This window comes from Quercus lobata, chromosome 10, assembly GCF_001633185.2.
Source record: "Quercus lobata isolate SW786 chromosome 10, ValleyOak3.0 Primary Assembly, whole genome shotgun sequence".
NCBI classification, from domain to species: domain Eukaryota; kingdom Viridiplantae; phylum Streptophyta; class Magnoliopsida; order Fagales; family Fagaceae; genus Quercus; species Quercus lobata.
Window position 1 is genome coordinate 6,081,608 of NC_044913.1, and position 17,737 is coordinate 6,099,344.

At 31.8% G+C, this 17,737-nt stretch overlaps 1 protein-coding gene across 2 annotated transcripts; it reads left to right on the top strand.

The window, feature by feature from the left end:
- The first annotated feature begins 506 nt into the window (after nt 1–506).
- Nucleotides 507–16,330, top strand: LOC115964049 (proline transporter 2-like). Of its 2 annotated transcripts, none has more exons than XM_031083340.1 (8): nt 507–833; nt 1,256–1,480; nt 1,592–1,686; nt 1,768–1,954; nt 2,081–2,205; nt 2,295–2,510; nt 3,011–3,241; nt 16,166–16,330. In XM_031083340.1, the coding sequence occupies exons 1-8, from the start codon at nt 719–721 to the stop codon at nt 16,313–16,315; spliced, it is 1,344 nt and encodes a 447-aa protein (XP_030939200.1). In that variant the 5' UTR covers nt 507–718; the 3' UTR covers nt 16,316–16,330. The 2 variants fall into 2 exon arrangements, with proteins under 2 accessions (XP_030939200.1, XP_030939199.1); XM_031083339.1 differs by lacking the exon at nt 16,166–16,330 and adding an exon at nt 3,339–3,769 and having other exon boundaries at nt 511–833.
- The last annotated feature ends 1,407 nt before the right edge of the window (nt 16,331–17,737 follow it).

Genomic DNA, 17,737 nt, shown 5'->3' on the forward strand with positions numbered 1-17,737 from the left:
GAATATGCCCACTAATTATAAAGTCTATTTTTTATTCCTTTGGTTTCATTTTAATTTTAATTAAGATAACATTGTAATTTTGTGATGAGTTTTGATTATTATGATAATTTTCTTATTCCTTAAATAATAATTTGAAACTTATAAAGTTTAGTTGTATATTAAGCAAATATGATACACTACAATAAAAGTTAGAAGAATATGGTTCACCTTAAAAAAATATTAATCTAACACAAAAGAAAAAAAAAATAGAATGATATATTATACCTCATTATATAATATTTATATTTTCACGTATCACGTAAGTTTGCGATTAGTATATACAGCTATACAGTATACTTAACAGTTAAAGACAAAACCTTTTTCACAATTTGTTAAATTGTCATAGTGTGATTGGGAAAAACATATTTTTCATATAGACTCACGATTGAGACTACTTTTATTAAGCACCCATAACAACTAAGTCTATCAACGGTTCTAAGAAGTACTGTAAAAATTTTGTATCATTAAAAAGTATATCCTTTTCCCCGATCGGTCAAGTTGGACTCTCCGAGTCCAATAATTTGAAGTACTTTCTCTAATGACAGCAGCTTGATGTCACATTTATGAGTTCCTGCAATAGAAAGTCTATTCTCACCATGATTATCATTTAGAAGAAAGCCTGTACTAAGTCTCAGAAATAAATTGGGATCCAAGGTAGCTAGCAACTATTATAGGAGCAATGGAAACAAAGAAAGACACAAGTAATATAGAAGCTTTCAATACTGAACAAGGTCCAATAATGAGCAGTGTAAAACATGAAAATGGTCTTACATCTGCTCATACCATAGACCATGGTATGTTTACTCTTTGTATTCAATTCAACTGGATTTTCACTTCATGTTTAGTTATACATGAGATTATACTAATTCCTCCACATCTGGGTTTCTTCTCAGCTGTTTTTATGCAACTTCTATTTGAATCTGTTCTAAGTTTTGTTTCTTCTGTATGATAAAAGGCCTTAAGTGGATTTTATAGCATAGAACTAAGTCAAATAACGAATAGTGAAAAGCATAAAAATGGTATGTTCTCTATATTCAGAGATTAACAGTTTTATACACCAATATTTACCTCGAGGCTTTATGAGTCCACTGAATTTGTTTTATTCTTCATGTTAGTTATATAAAAAGGATTATATTAAGCCCTACTCTATTTAAATAGGTTCCAAATGCATCAAGGTTTTATTTCTTCACTACCATTAATTGATATAAATTTATAGATTCCTGGCAACAAGTTGGGTTGCTGCTGGTGACAAGTTTCAACTGCGGATACATATTGAGTTTTTCAAATCTTATGTTGGTGCCTCTGGGTTGGACTTGGGGTATCGTATGTCTGGTTGTTGTGGGTCTCTACACTGCCTATGCTAACTGGCTCTTGGCTGCTTTTCACTTCATCAATGGCCAGAGGTTCATTAGATACAGAGATCTTATGGGCTTTCTTTTTGGTAATTTTTTATCACATACCAACAAAAATTTACAAGGATATGTCTTTAATGTCCTGGTTGTCAAAAGAGTCAAATACAAGGCATTAAACTATTTGTTTCTTTGTTTTCAAGGCAGAGAAATGTATTATATCACCTGGGTGTTCCAATACTTGACAATTCTTCTTGGAAACATGGGTTTCATTCTCCTTGGTGGTAAAGCGCTTAAGGTAATTAATAATTTCAAACATTGTATGTTGCTTGTTTTTGTGTACTGAAGTACCAATTCTTGAATGTTTCACTGGAAGCAGGAGATCAATTCAGAATTTAGTGATTCACCCTTGAGGCTCCAATATTACATCATCATCACTGGAGCAGCCTACTTCTTATTCGCATTTCTCATTCCAACTATGTCTGCAATGAGAAGATGGCTAGGAATCTCTACCATCCTCACTTTCACTTACATTATCATCCTTCTGGTGGTACTAGTTAAGGACGGTAGATATACTTTGCCTTTGGCCTATTTTGCCCATGAAATGTTTTTAACAATGATCTTGCATTGTGGAAGCTTTGTTACCATCTACATGCTTTGCTTAAACATTAATTTGTTGCAATTTTGGGCAGGGAGATCTAACAAAAACAAAGATTATAAGATTCATGGAAGTAAAGTAGACAAGGTGTTCAATGGCTTTGGTGCAATTTCAGCCATTATTGTCTGTAACACCTCCGGCTTGCTACTCGAAATACAGGTTACTATAGTAATGTAGACAGATTATGAAGAGGAAGTTCATCTCAAAATCTATAATTCACAATTAATCTTTCTATATTCACTCTGCAGTCAACTTTGCGCAAGCCAGCAGTCGAGAACATGAGAAAAGCCTTATATACTCAATACACTGCAGGGCTCTTAGTTTACTATGGTGTAAGCATTGTAGGTTACTGGGCTTATGGTTCAGCGGTATCCACATACCTTCCTGAAGAGCTAAGCGGTCCCAAATGGGTCAAGATTGTCATCAACTTTGCTACCTTTCTACAGTCTATAGTCTCCCAGCATGTAAGATATATAGTTTCATTTCTTTTTAAGGTTAAGCTCAGATTTAACCATACTCAGGACAGGAAAGGCCACCTCTAGGGCCTGTTTGGATGGAGGTGAGAAGGAGGAGGAGTGGAGGGGAGTAGAGTAGAGTTGGCTAAAAATATACTAATTTTGTGTTAAATTTACTCTACTTTACTCTACTCCCCCTCCCTCTCCTTCAATCCAAACGGACCACTAAGTTATTTTCTAGTAAGCTTAAGGTTATGGGAAAATTACTAAAGGAGCCCCATAAAGCCTTTTGCAAAATTTCTATTATTATTACTACCAAGCTTCTACTTAAAGTTTATGCTGTGTTGAAACGTTACAATTATAATTTTTTCCAGTACACAAAATTCAAAGCCCACAAAAAGCTAAAAGATAGCAAACTATATGAACAGTCCTTATGATTAAGTTGCTGTAATGACTTAATGGGGAACTCTCAACTGAATTCTGATTCATTGTGTTGATAATGAACATAGATGTTTCTTGCACCAATTCATGAGACCCTTGATACTAAGTTCCTCAAGCTTGATGAGAGCATGGATTCGAAAGAAAACGTCAAACGTAGATTCTATGTGCGAGCACTCCTCTTCTCATTTAACACATTCGTGACAGCAGCTTTTCCTTTCATGGGGGACTTTGTGAACTTGTTTGGATCATTTACACTCATACCTATAACCTTTGTGTTCCCAAGTATGATTTTTCTCAAGGTAACTAACCTTTTCTGGACTGCTTTGATTTTACTTATGAAAGATATTAAAGAAGCAATAAGTAAAACTAAATATATTTACTCTATCCCTGTGACAGGTCAAAGGAAAGACAGCCAAACTAGAAAAGAAGGTGTGGCATTGGTCCAACATTATTCTTTTTTCTCTACTCGCTGTAGTAACCACAATTTCTGCAGTTCGGTTGATTGTTAACGATGTTCAGCAGTATAGTTTCTTTGCAAATACATGAATATATGTAATTCGTTACAAGTACTATATATATTTAATAACGAAGAATTAGATAAATGACAAAATTGACTGATGTGAGGCCCCTTGTTTAAAGAAAAAATGTTCAAGTAACAACTTTGTTAAAGATGGCAGATGATTTGAAAATATTGTAAGGCAGTGTTCCATTAGATAATGGTCTTCTATACACAACTCTTTGAAATAAAACCAAAACAATGTTGATGAGTTCATTTGCTACTAAAATAAAGTATACAACACTACGAGACTTAGTAGTAGATTTGTTATGGTAATGACTAATCATTAGAGACAAACTCATAGTGATAGAAATTATAGATAATAACAACGTCATTTACTTGCTGAACTAATGTTAAAGACATCTCATAACTAAAAATCCTATATAATGGATCCATTTGTGGCCATTTGGATGAGCTTTTTGCTAGAGGCTTATTTGCTGAAAGTTGGTTAAAGTATAGTTGTATCTAGAAAAGGTGAAGCTTTAAAAAACAGTACATAAACAAATAGACTAAACGCCGAGAAGAAAATGTTGTTGGCAAGCTAAATCATCTTAGTAGAAATCTTAGAATGCAAGTCAGAAGCATCTAAACAATTGTAGTGACTAGTGACACAAATGAAGATCATAAAAAATGCTGAAAGTTAGGGCCGTATGAGATCTTCTGCATCAAACAATGAACCTGTTTTGCCAGAATAAACAGAGGGTAATGGACCTTTTCAGTTATCAGATACAAAAATTGCAAAATGCAGTTTTCTTTGAAGACCATCCTAACATTCATTTCTCTACTTCTCAATTACATCTACCCCTACCAAATCCATTTAGGTAAATCTTTCTAGAACATCCCAGAGAAGCACCGTTATTCTTTTGTAGAATAACATAAATTCCTAGGACAAACTTTCCGAGTCCCAGTACTTATGGCCTCTTTGGATGGAGGGGGGAAAGAGGGAGAGTGGAGGAGAGTAGAGTAGTGTTGGTTAAAAGTGAGCTAATTTTGTGTTAAATCTACCCTACTCTACTCCCCCTCCCCCTCCCTCAATCCAAACGGACCATTAAGGAAAAAGTTTTTAGTGAAAGACCTTATATGCCCCTTATAATATTGCTTCAAAAACAGAATATTCACTTAAGACTCTTAGACTTTACAGCCTATAAACATGAGACAAAGGAACCCTTTTATACATTTCATCTTCTAGATAACTATGACCAGGTCTTTCAAGTTGTCTGAAATCAAGGTACCAACACTATACAAACTCTCTTAAACTGAGATTTTAAAGCAAACAATCAATAACAAACATCCCCAGTACACATAGCTACATCCTACATAAGGAAATCCCAGTGCTTGAGCCGCATAACTACATCCAATAAATAGTACAACATGAGGAAGATGGGTCATTAAATATTACCTCCATATGAGCAATATGTAATCCTTAGGCTCACAATAATATTAGCACTAGTTTGCCTTGGTATTTTCATGGTTCCTGAGTTAACAAAATTGACCATTGATAACCAAATTAATACCTGCCAAGGACGTCCAATGATAAATAAATAAATAAATAAAAAACACAAATGAGAACAGAATCCAATGTTTTGCAAAGCAGAAGATTAAATACAATCAGAAAGAACTAACCCCTCCATGAATTTTAAACAGCAAGAGTTTTCTTTTCACACATCAATGATGACTTGTGGCACACTTCCTATAGCCCTAAAAGTTTTGCTATATCCCTTAAGGTTTCAGTTCTTGATTTCATTTCCATGATCTTTGCAATTAATCTCAACCCAACTGCACCCATGAAGCTTAATTACACTTCTCTCCTTCATTTATTGCCAAACCCATTTGTCCACACAGTGCTCACACTCACACTACCAACTCAGTTGTCCAAAAAACAGCATTTTTCTCCAGCATCCTATTAAAAAAATAGCACGCGCTGTATACCTTTATCTCTACATAAACCAAAAATTTCCACATTCCCTACTGGCATCTCATCAATCAAATCTCTTTCACCCATTTCATCAAACACTCCATGTGTCCTCTTTAATGCACCGCATTTACCATACATGTCAATCAAAGCCTTCATAACCGGAACACACCCATTTTCACAAAGGGTCCGTGGACCTCAATTCCATGATAAAGATCATTTAGAGTGGCACGTGACGCGAGTTAAGCAAACACGGGTTGGCAAAACGTTCGAACGTGAACTTTTATTGATTGAACACAAAGCAACGAAAGTCTTAGAAAAGGGTCGGATGGCATGGTTGAAGAGAGAGAGAGAGATATGGATGAACAAGATTTTAGCAGAGAAGCAGCAATGACTGCTTTGTTATTTTGGATGGATTTTGAGAGCTATCTTTTGTTGCATCTCAATGCTTGGGTTTTTTTGAAAGTTAGTTGGTTTAACCGTTATTTTACTGTTATATTAAATAATTTTTTTAATTAAAAAAAAAACAGTTATTTTACTGTTCTTTACTGGTTTTTCTTTAATGCACCGTTTGTTTTGCTTGAAATATATGGAATTATAACAAATAGTGTATGGGGGTGTTTGGATCACCCAAAACTCAAAAATAACATCGAAATTCAACTTGTTTGGACTGATTTTTTAGTTGAGTTTTTGTAACTTATAATTCAAAAATTTGAGTTTGAGTTATGGAAACTGAAAACGCAATTTATATGTTTTTGAGTTTTGAGTTATAGGTTTTCAATAGGCCCCACTACTTTATGCAAAAATTTGAGTTATAGAAAAATGCATCATGATATGAAACCAAACAAGTTATTTCTAGAGTGAGTGAAAAAATAGAGATAAAGAAATGAGTTATGAGAATTGAATTTGAGTTATGAGTGATGCTTAATTTAAACAAGCTCTCAATCACTCAAATAGTGTTTTTTTTTTTTTTTTTTTTTTTTTTTTTTTTAAGTTATCTAGTATATTTTTAGGGTCAAAATCAAGTAAGGAAAGAAATCAACTTTTGAAAGTATTTTCCAATGAAACAAACGGAATATAATTATATATATGTAAGGAATTTAGGGCATGTTTGACGCTAAATTCATATTTTAATTTATTTTTTTCCTCTTTTTATTTTTTAAATTTTTTATGGAATATTTTTAAATTTTTTAGATAAATGGTTATGTGGGAGAAGGAATTTGCAACTTGTCCTCCCCATAAAAAAGACTAGCTAATATCATTGAATTAAAAGACCCTTGACAATTTTTAAAATTAAACACCAATAAATCTTGGTTTAATTACATACTAACCTGAATTAAAAAAAAAAAAAAAATTACACACTACCTTGATTGAAGACTCCATCATGACGAATGATTTAAAAAATATATATATTATGATGTACTTCAATTTTCATTTTAGAGGGCGTTTGGTTCGCTCGATGTTACATCACATCATTACACTGTAATGTTATATTATTGTAATGTTACATTAATGTAATCTCAATACAAAAATACAACATTACATTTTTTAGGAATGTAATAAGATTAAGGTAATGTGATACATTTTATAATATTATTATATTATGATAATGTTAGAAAAAATAAAATGAGCCAAACACCTTATGTCACATCAAGAACACATATAGCATATAAGAACTAATGCATACGTTCTATAAAAATTAATTCCAATGTCCCAGAAAAATATTCCAAACCATAGTAAATTATTTAGGCTAAAAAAAAAGGAATTAAAAATAGGGAAATAAAATCTAAAACTTGAAAATCCAAAAATTAAATAAAAAATTGACCTCCATATTCTCATCCTCATAAATTTTACAAATACATGGGAACTTTACAGGGAAAAAAGAGAGAACTGCTACCTAATAAGAATTTTCGTACTTTATTGAAGATCTTCAAACTTAAAAACTATTTGGACCAGATTGGATTTCAAAATCTAGACTTAAAATCTAAATTAATGTTGGATTAAAGTTGGTAGCAATAACTTGAGATAGATACAAAAGAACGATATTTTATGGGAAAGTCTATAGGTACAAAAAATATTTGACAAAAACTTTCACGTCCTATTCCTATTCCTATTAATGTAGCACTTTCTTTAAAAACAAAAAACAAAAAAAAAACCAATGTAGAAGATTATTATTTATTAGTAGTAGGTAAAAAATTGATATCAACAGTGACTCTAGATAATAATAAGTAAAAACTTGTCAACTATTGTAAAAAAAAAAAAAAAAAAAATTATCAATAGCATTGTTCATTGTTTCTTGCATAAACAAAAACAAAGCACCACTTCTGTTCCATTTATTGCAAACAAAGTAAGACTTCTGTTCCTTACAATTATTGTATATTCATCTATACTTTACTTTATAGCATACATTTTCATAGAATATAGAAGAAGCTTTCAAAGAAAAGAAAAAGGTTGTTTTGTATTGTATTGGTTATATGTCGATTTCGTAACAACAAATTCTGAAGTGATTCATGGAGAATTTTCATTTCTTGGAGAATTTTCTAGAATGTATGATAATGAAATATTTTATTAAATATATTTCTTGTCAACACTACCATTACTAGCTAGCCTCTTTTATTTTATTAATTAATTAATTAATTTATAAATTATAATCCAAAAATTCTAGTATATTTCTTACAATCCCCTTGCAATTCAATGACGTTATTTGATCTTTTTTATGAGAAGAATTAGGATTCAAATTTCTTTCTTCCACTAGTTATAACAATTGAATTATTCAAGGAAAAAAAAAAAAAAAAAAAAAAAAAAAAAAAAAAAAGAAGAAGAAGAAGTAAAAAGAAGAAGAAGATAATCACATAAATTCAAAGACAAGAGAGCCATATTACTTACTAAACACAAAAGTAATAAGCATCATACAATACTATACGAGGAATTACAATATACATTACCAAATTTAATGGATAGATATATTCAGGCAATTCTTCCTTGCCTAGAGGGCATGCCATGAAGGCCATGACCCATATAAGGTCTCTCACCACATCTGAAAGGAGTCCCATAATTAAACTGCACAACCAGATAACTTCCACCAAATAGATCATTCATGTGAACCTGTCCATTCTTCAACCTCTTCAAAGCCTTTCTCCATGAAACTTTAACTCTATTGAAAAACCTCTTCTTTTTCCTTAAGAACCTCCTCAAGCCCGGAATTCGAACCTTCGGTCTTCTCCTGCCTAGTGACCTTGTAATCTCGGACCATCTCCTTATCTTTCTGAGTGATCTCTCTTCTTTTGATTCTTCATCAATCAACCAACTTTCTTGTTTCAGTTTATAATAGGAAAAGTTTGCTGAAGCCATGTCAAAGCTCAAATGGGGTTATGAACTATATTAATAATAAGATCTAGGACTGACTGTAGTGCATGTGAAGAGAAGTGCGGTGGGTTTTCTTTTTATTGGATTTCACGTGGTCTCTTAAGTTTGTGTTTTTTGTGATAGTTACGTTTTAAAGAAAGTGACACAAATGGAGAATTTAGTTGAGAGCAATTAATCTAGCCATGGTAGCCGGAATTTGTTGGTAATGCTGGTTAGGAATAATGACTCAAAGATGGTAACCCTGCGTGATTTTCTTTCACCAATCACCTTTCATCAAAGAACAGTTCAAAGAGGAATGTTTTGGTAGAGGATTAGTACGTGACTAAGATTTCCTTCACATAAATTATTTTTGTTTTATAGATTTAGTACAAAATATTGCATAATTTTCTAGCACAAGGTTGTGTTCAAACAATTCACAAGGACTAGTATTAGAAAATTCAAATAAAAGTTAAAAATTTACTTTGTAACAACTAAAATTGGCAACTTCAAAAATTTCAAGAGAAAGAAGAATTTTAAGAACCTTTGTTATGAATTTGATAAACGGAAGTGCATGCTTTTACTAGATGCAGAGCAATGAAGGTCTTTATTGAAAACACCAAAAGATATGTTCTGATTGTTTCGATATTAATGTTTTCTAAAAAATGAGTTATTTTTAAAAAAATATTTTTGAAAAAACTATCTCATTTTCCTGTCTGAAAGTGACCTAAAATGAGATAGAATTGTTTTAAGTAATTTTGGAACTTTTGGCTAATGATGGGGGATTGGCCTAATAGTTTTCATATTGCATCAGCTTTAGCCTTTTCATTCTCAAATCAAGTAGCCTTTTCATCCTCAAATCAAGTTGTTGCAATTAATGGCTAATGATGGCTAAAGGCCTGTTTGGTACATATGTTTAAACAATATTTTTCAGATTTTTTAGAAATACGTGTGAAAAAAAATTTGTGAAAATACGTATAATATTGTTTAAAAACTGAAAACATGTGTTTGAACTCGCGTACCAAACGAGGCCTAAGTATTGAAAACAACTCTATTTCATTTTGAAGTCATCACTAGACATAATAAAATAAGATATTTTTCCAACGACTTCAAGTGATCTAGTAAAATATGTCATCTTTTCACATCAAATTTTGAAGATTCCTACAAAAGGTCACAAGTTTACTCTCTTTGCTACTGTCATGTTTGAAAATATTGGAGATTCTGTAACCAAACCATTTTTCCTGAGCACATCCCAAATCCTACAAAAGATGCTGAAAAGAATAAAGGCCTATCTTGACCACTTATCAACCTGGACCTCATTAGTTTCAAGTTTCAACCTCAAACTTATGTCGGTGTCCTTCACAATCAGGTTGGGTGAAGGTTAATTATTTTGATGTCGCCATCTAAGCCATCCTATTCACTACTATTATAAACCCGGATTGGACCGTACAGTCGGACCAAATTAACTGAAAACCGGCCATCAACTGGGTTTTTAAACATAAAAAACCGGAACTCTCTATTTTGCAGCAAACCATTCAAACTTCGGTCAAACCGTCTGGTTTGTGGAACCGAGCAGGGGTTTTTCGGTTTTCTTCCCCACATAATTTTGCTAAAAATCTCCGGCTTTCATCTTGTTTGTCAACTACATCATTGGATTTCACCGTTTAATGAGAGACCAAGAGAGGGGATGGAGAGAGAAAAAGGCGAGAGGAATAGAGATTAGAGAGAATGAAGTAATATAGTAGTGGAAAATGGAGAGCAAACTTACGCTGGCATTAGATTTTCTAGAATAGAAGTTGAATCATGCATTTTCAAAGAGATGTGTTGTAGGTATTCTTGGAGCTAACCAAAAGGAACAAAGAGAAGAAAAAACAACACAAAGTATCAGACTATTAGGAAGGCTGGAAGAGAGAAGATAGAAAGCTAAAGATATCATTTTGAATTGACGGTGAGGATGAAGTTTTGAATGTGAGAATATTGGGATTTGTTAATTGATAAGACTAGAGAGAATAGTTTATTAAAAAAAATAATAATAAAATAAAAACTAGGGAGAATAAGGAAAGACAAGGGAACACATGAAGGAGTTAAGAATGAGAAGAAAAAGTATTGGGGAGTGGGGCCGGTAGAGAAAATGAATGAAAATTGAGATATTTTAAATAATATAAGAGATCATTCTCAAAAAAAAAAAAAATATATATATATATATATAAAAGAAAGAGATATTTTATCATTTTTGTAATAAATTTTAAAAAATATCATCTTTTCTTTCATTAAAATATATTTTAACCTCTTTTTATATATTATTAACTATAGGCCGTTACACGGTTTTATGAAAAAATTTATAAAATAAATGTAAAATAATTATATATTTTAATAGATTCAATAAAGATAAAATAAAAAATTATCAAGTGTAAATAATTATCTCACTTTTATCAAGTAAATAATTATTTCACTAAAATAAGGGGTAAGATTTCTTCCTAAAACTAAATTAAAATTGATAATTCCAAATTGAATTTTAAATTGATAATTATTTTTAAAAAAAAAGTACTAAACAGTTGATAAATCTAAAATTAATATAATCTTGATAATATTATAAATTAAAATTAAAGTTGATAATTCAATAATACACATGTAGAACATCTTAATAATTTGATGTAACATAAAAATCAAATAAGAAAATTGTTAAAATTAATCTATTAATTCTAACCATATTTAATCATTAATTCTAAGACCCTAACCATAAGCTTATAAATCAGATCAAAGCTAAGAAAATTAGTTTAAACAAAAGGCAACCAATACACAAAACTTAATCAATTTAATAAAAACAAAGAAGGAGCCTTTAGAAACTTGACAATGTTTTCGAATGTTTTGTATTCATTAATTAAAATCACATGAAGAAAAAAAACCAATAATAACACTAAAGAAAATAAACAAAATGAAAATAATAATAATAAAAGAAGAAAGAATGCATACCTGCATTATCATGAGATTTAGGCATTCACATAATGAAATAAACTTCACTCCAAAAAGGATATATAAGGTTATATATATATTGTAAGGACGCGATTCGTGGCGGACCGTAACAGTGTCGGGTTCGCACGTGAAAAGGCCCCCAACAATATCATTTGTAGAGCGTGGGTTTGGAGGGCTAGGCCTTGATCGATAGGAGGTGGGTTTTTCGCGGTGTCCGAACAAGTTTAAGTTTTCCTACACCTCTGGAGTCTTTCTCCTGGAGGTGGGCTGGGAAGCTCTGGTTTCTGACCATTTTTCCCAACCCCCTTTTAGGTTACTTCTTTTTCCTTTTTATATTCGCCTGCGTTCATTGTCCGTCGTCCACGTATAGGGTCAACCTTTCCAAAATTGATACTTGTCCCATCAGCCCATATTCAAAGTCGTTGAGGGTGGTTGTAAAAGCCAAAGACTGCGGCTCTGTCAGGTTCAGAGTATTGAATGGCAGTGAGAGCAGCTTTCCCTGGATATTTTAGATCTTTCGTCCTGATTTCGGTCCTATACCGTTTTTACCCTTCCTTCAGGGAGGGGAACTTTGGGTCTGCCGAGGACTGAGCCGTCCTCGGCGATATCCACAGGCTATTTTGTCGGGCTTGGGCCATAGCCCTCCTCGGCTTGGGCCTTCGGATTTTCCCCAGGTAGACGGGCCCGGCCCATAAATTATTTGGGCCCCACATATATATATATTGGTAGAGTTCCGTTTGAAATATAATTCATTTAAATCTTATTGAAATTAAAGATATATAATCAAAGTGTTTGTTTTTATCCCATAAAAATTGGAATTAAAAAAAGGTCATATGAAAAAAAAAAAAAAAAAAGATTTTTTTTTTTTGGGTAAACCATGATATAACATTAAAACTAAGAAATCACAAGTCTGTTACAATGCATATTAGCCTTATCAAAAGCCAAAATAGCCTCCACCATAGGTGGTGGGTTACAAAAAACAACAAAACTACACAAAGACTACAATCCTAGTTTAGCCAATGCATCAGCGCATTGGTTTGCTTCACAAAAAGTATGGATCACACGCTTGTTTGGGAACTCCTTCAAAAGGTTCTTACAATCAGTTAGGAGAGGTTCCATTAATAAGTTTTCAAATTCATTGTTCATTAAGATAACAACACTCGAAGCATCAAGTTCAATTATTAGATGTTGAATTCTCATTTCCTTGGCTAGCAACAACCCATCTCTATGTGCCCACAGTTCAGCCAAGGTGCTATTAGTGTACCCAATCCCTCTTGCAAAACCTTTCAGCCAAGGCCCATAATGTTGATTCAACATAACGTAACATATAAAAAATAAAAAATAAAAAATAATTTAAAAAAAAAAAGAGAGAGAAAGAGAACATGGTTAATAGCTATAAGAAATTTTGATATATATATATATATATATATATACATATATATATTAAATGTCATCAACATAGAAATTATCAAATTAATAGAGATATATACTGTTTTTTAGAATAGATAGAGATTATTAAATTATTGGAGATATATACTGTTTCTTGGGATAGATTTATATTAATCACCTCTTGAAAAATTTGGATTGTGCTTATCCCTTAATAATCAAGTTTTGTAGCTTGATATTCTGATAAAATAATATTAACTTAATAATATTAAAATTTTGAAAATTTAGATGATAAATATGATCTAAATTAAATTTTTGTATGTTAAATATTATCCCCTAATTTAAGAAATATATCATAACAAATAAAAAAATAATGTTAATTAGATAATAAATATTATCTAAATTAAATTTTTGTATGTTAAATATTATCCCTTAATTTAAGAAATATATCCTAAGAAATTAAAAAATAATGTTAATCTAATTTTATTTAGTGATAAGAATGAATTAGATTCCTAGTAGTATACTATTCTTTTTTAGTTATTTAAAAATCTAAAAATTTAATAAAATTTTTGCAATTTGGTGAAGCCACGTGGCACAATCACAGCGTCTAAGTCCAACTTTTATTATATATAATATGATTTTAATTAAAATTTAATTAATTAAATTTTTAAATTTTGTATATGTATTTTATTATTTTCATATTAATAAATTATTAAAATAATTATGACATCATTACAGTTCGACCTCAGTTCGACCTTAATCTGACCTTAAAAACTTTGAACTTCTCTCTTTTATGGTTCATTGAACAATTCGGGTCTAAAAACCATGCTACTATGTGCCAAAATGAATATGGGGATGTTGCGTTTGCCCATTCAAGTAATAAAACTCATTGTCCACCATAAATTTAAATATGTTATCTTTGAAGGAAATTTCAAAGGGAACATTCTTAGGTACTTTCGTAGCATGAATAAATAATATTTTCTTTTCTCAGATTCATAATGGATCTCACCATAAATGTGAAAGGAAGGAGCACCATTCTCTGTGCTTCAGGAGTACCCAAGTATTACTCGAGCTGTTGAATCTCTTTTGGAGCTACATTCTTACCCCATGGTTTTTAGCTCCTTTATTCTCTAACTTGAAGAGGGTTTTAGGCTCCCTGTCTTGGTGGGATTTTATTTTTGTCTTGAAGAATGTAAACTTTTTGTCTCATAATGTGGCTCATTAGGCTGTCTCTTATAATTGGGATGGGTCCATCTCCATCTCTTTTCTTCTTTCTTAGGTTTTTTTACCCTTGAAGATGAGTTAGGAATCTCTTCCGTTTCTCTTTAATATCTATATATCTATATATATATATATATATATATATATAAAAGATGGCTCAACTTTAACGCATATTATCTTTGATCTCACACACACAAAGTGTATTAGCTTATATAAAAGATGGCTCAACTTTAACGCATATTATCTTTGATCTCACACACACAAAGTGTATTAGCTGGGCTTTGGTTTTGTAGGGTCTATAATTGATAAATGGTGGTTATCAATTATAATTTGATATAACCCAAATGGCCCATTCCATAAATGCTACAAGTTATTGAAAGTGGCACTCTGCTGAGTCGCTCATGGGAATTTATGTCATGTTTAATTAATAATTCTACGTAATAAAGTCTTGCTTTCTTTTACAAATGCGTATTGTCTACAAAAATTTTACTCCGTTGTGTATCCTTCAAAATTTCTCAAGCATGGGACGGGGGGCTCCAAAACTGCATTAATGAAAAACTCAAGTGCACTTCTTTAGATGCAATATTAGATTTCCTACTTAAATTCAACTATTCCTCAATTAAATTCAACCATGTGGTTGCATTAGTGAACATAGAAAAAATTGTATTGTTTGATAGGCTGAAGAATTATAACTCAGTTTTACCCTTATTTTAAATACCATTAAGGATTTAAAAAGAAAATTTTGTTTGTAACACCTCCGGCTTGCTACTCGAAATACAGGTTACAATAGTAATATAGACAGATTATGAATAGGAAGTTCATCTCAAAATCTATAATTTACCATTAATCTTTCTATATTCACTATGCAGTCAACTTTGCGCAAGCCAGCAGTCGAGAACATGAGAAAAGCCTTATATACTCAATACACTGCAGGGCTCTTAGTTTACTATGGTGTAAGCATCGTAGGTTACTGGGCTTATGGTTCAGTGGTATCCACATACCTTCCTGAAGAGCTAAGCGGTCCCAAATGGGTCAAGATTGTCATCAACTTAGCTGCCTTTCTACAGTCTATAGTCTCCCAGCATATGTAAGATATATATTTTGATTTTCATTTTAAGGTTAAGCTCAGATTTAACCATACGCCTTAGCAGGATAGGAAATTGGAAAGCTAGACTTAAGAAGTAAGCGCAAAGGCCACCTCTAAGTTATTTTCTAGTAAGCCTTAGGTCATAGGAAAATTGCTAAAAAACTTGACCTTCAAGGCAAAGGACTCCCATAAAGCCTTTTGCAAAACTTCTATTATTATTACTACCAAGCTTCTACTTGAAGTTTATGCTGTGTTGAAACGTTACAATTATAATTTTTTCCAGTACAAAAAATTCAAAAGTCCCCAATAAGCTAAAAGATAGCAAACTATATGAACAGTCCTTACGATTAAATTGCTGTAATGACTCAGGGGACCTCTCAACTGAAGTCTGATTCATTGTGTTGATAATGAACATAGATGTTTCTTGCACCAATTCATGAGACCCTTGATACTAAGTTCCTCAAGCTTGATGAGAGCATGGATTCCAAAGAAAACATCAAACGTAGATTCTATCTGCGAGCACTCCTCTTCTCATTTAACACATTCGTGACAGCAGCTTTTTCTTTCATGGGGGACTTTGTGAACATGTTTGGATCATTTATGCTCATACCTATAACCTTTGGGATCCCAAGTATGATTTTTCTCAAGGTAACTAACCTTTTCTGGACTGCTTTGATTTTACTTATGAAAGATATAAAAGAAGCAATAAGTAAAACTAAAATATATTTACTCTATCCCTGTTACAGGTCAAAGGAAAGACAGCCAGACTAGAAAAGAAGGTGTGGCATTGGTCCAACATTATTCTTTTTTCTCTACTTGCTGTTGTAACCACAATTTCTGCAGTTCGGTTGATTGTTAACGATGTTCAGCAGTATAGTTTCTTTGCAAATACATGAATATATGTAATTCGTTACAAGTATGTAATTCGTGACAAAATTGACTGATGTGAGGACTTCTGTTACTTACAATCATTGTGTACTAGTTTATAGCCTCGTGCATATACACGAGTACTATTAATAATAATTACAATTACACGGTTCAAATTTTTTTTTTTTTTTAAAAAAAATTATACTTTTTTTTAGAAGAGGTTCAAATTATACATGGTATTAGTATACACTTTTTTTAAGACATACAATTCTAAAATATGTAATAGTTTCTCATTTTATATATATATATATATATATATGATTTAGAATTTAATTAGTTTTAGGCGGTTCGGTTTTTGCACCTAACAATTCACTTGCCCTAAAAATTAAAAACTTAAATGGACATGTGGCGAAAAATTGGACCCCAATTGAAATCCAATTTAGAATCTAATTGAATTTGGACTCTTTGATTTTTACTCTCAATAATTCATTTGACACAAAATTAAAAATTAAATAAGACACGTAGCGCAAAATTAAGAATTCAATTAAAATCTAATTAGGTTTTCTCTAAGTTTTAACTTTATAGCATACATTTTCATAGAATATAGAAGAAGCTTTCAAAGAAAAGAAAAAGGTTGTTTTGTATTTTATTGGTTATATGTCGATTTCACAACAACTATGTGATGTAGAATAGACAACACTTGTCTTTCTGGAGTAGTTGGAGTAGCAGGGGCACAGGAAGGCGCAACGCAAGATCAAAGGAGGGTGCCAATAGAGGCCATCAAGGTGACAGTGTCGAAATTGTATGAAATTTGGCAGGTTGAAGGGAAACGACGTTCTGATCCAGACTCATTTTATGAATGTCACCAAAATTTAGGCGAATTCCTTCATTAAGGCCCCAAAAACAGTGTTTTTGCTATTTATAGTAATATTTATTTTTCCTTAATAACTTTTAGTTTAAAAGTCAAACTAAGGTTCCGTCTGTTTGGAGATGACCCTTAAGATCAGTAATTTATGATTCTGCATTTAACTCAATTTTGTCATTTTTGGTAAATTTTAGTATTTTGTCACATAATCACGCAATTAGTGCAAATTAGGGTTTTTAGACGTTTTTCTCAGTATTTATATGTTTTATAACCGTCATAGGCAAATCAGATTATTATCAATAAAATACAGACTTTTGTCAATTTTTTTCTCTGGTGGATTCTAGTTATCTCCTTGTGGATTCAAAGAAACCCCTTGTGGACTCGAAATTTGCTTATAGAAACTAACAGTTTTAGTTTCTGTTCCATCAAAGAGAGCACCGTGTGTGCTTTCTTCAGACTTCCGCTACATCACTATGTCTGAAGTGATTCATGGAGAATTTTCTAGAATGTATGATAGTGAAATATTTTATTAAATATATTTCTTGACTACACTACCATTACTAGCTAGCCTCTTTTATTTTATTAA

Coding starts and splice junctions, on each gene's coding strand:
- LOC115964049 (XM_031083340.1), top strand. CDS start 719: ATGGAAACAAAGAAAGACACAAGTAATATAGAAGCTTTCAATACTGAA. Junction 1,687..1,767: donor TTGGTGGTAAAGCGCTTAAG/GTAATTAATAAT, acceptor CACTGGAAGCAG/GAGATCAATTCAGAATTTAG. Junction 2,511..3,010: donor AGTCTATAGTCTCCCAGCAT/GTAAGATATATA, acceptor TAATGAACATAG/ATGTTTCTTGCACCAATTCA.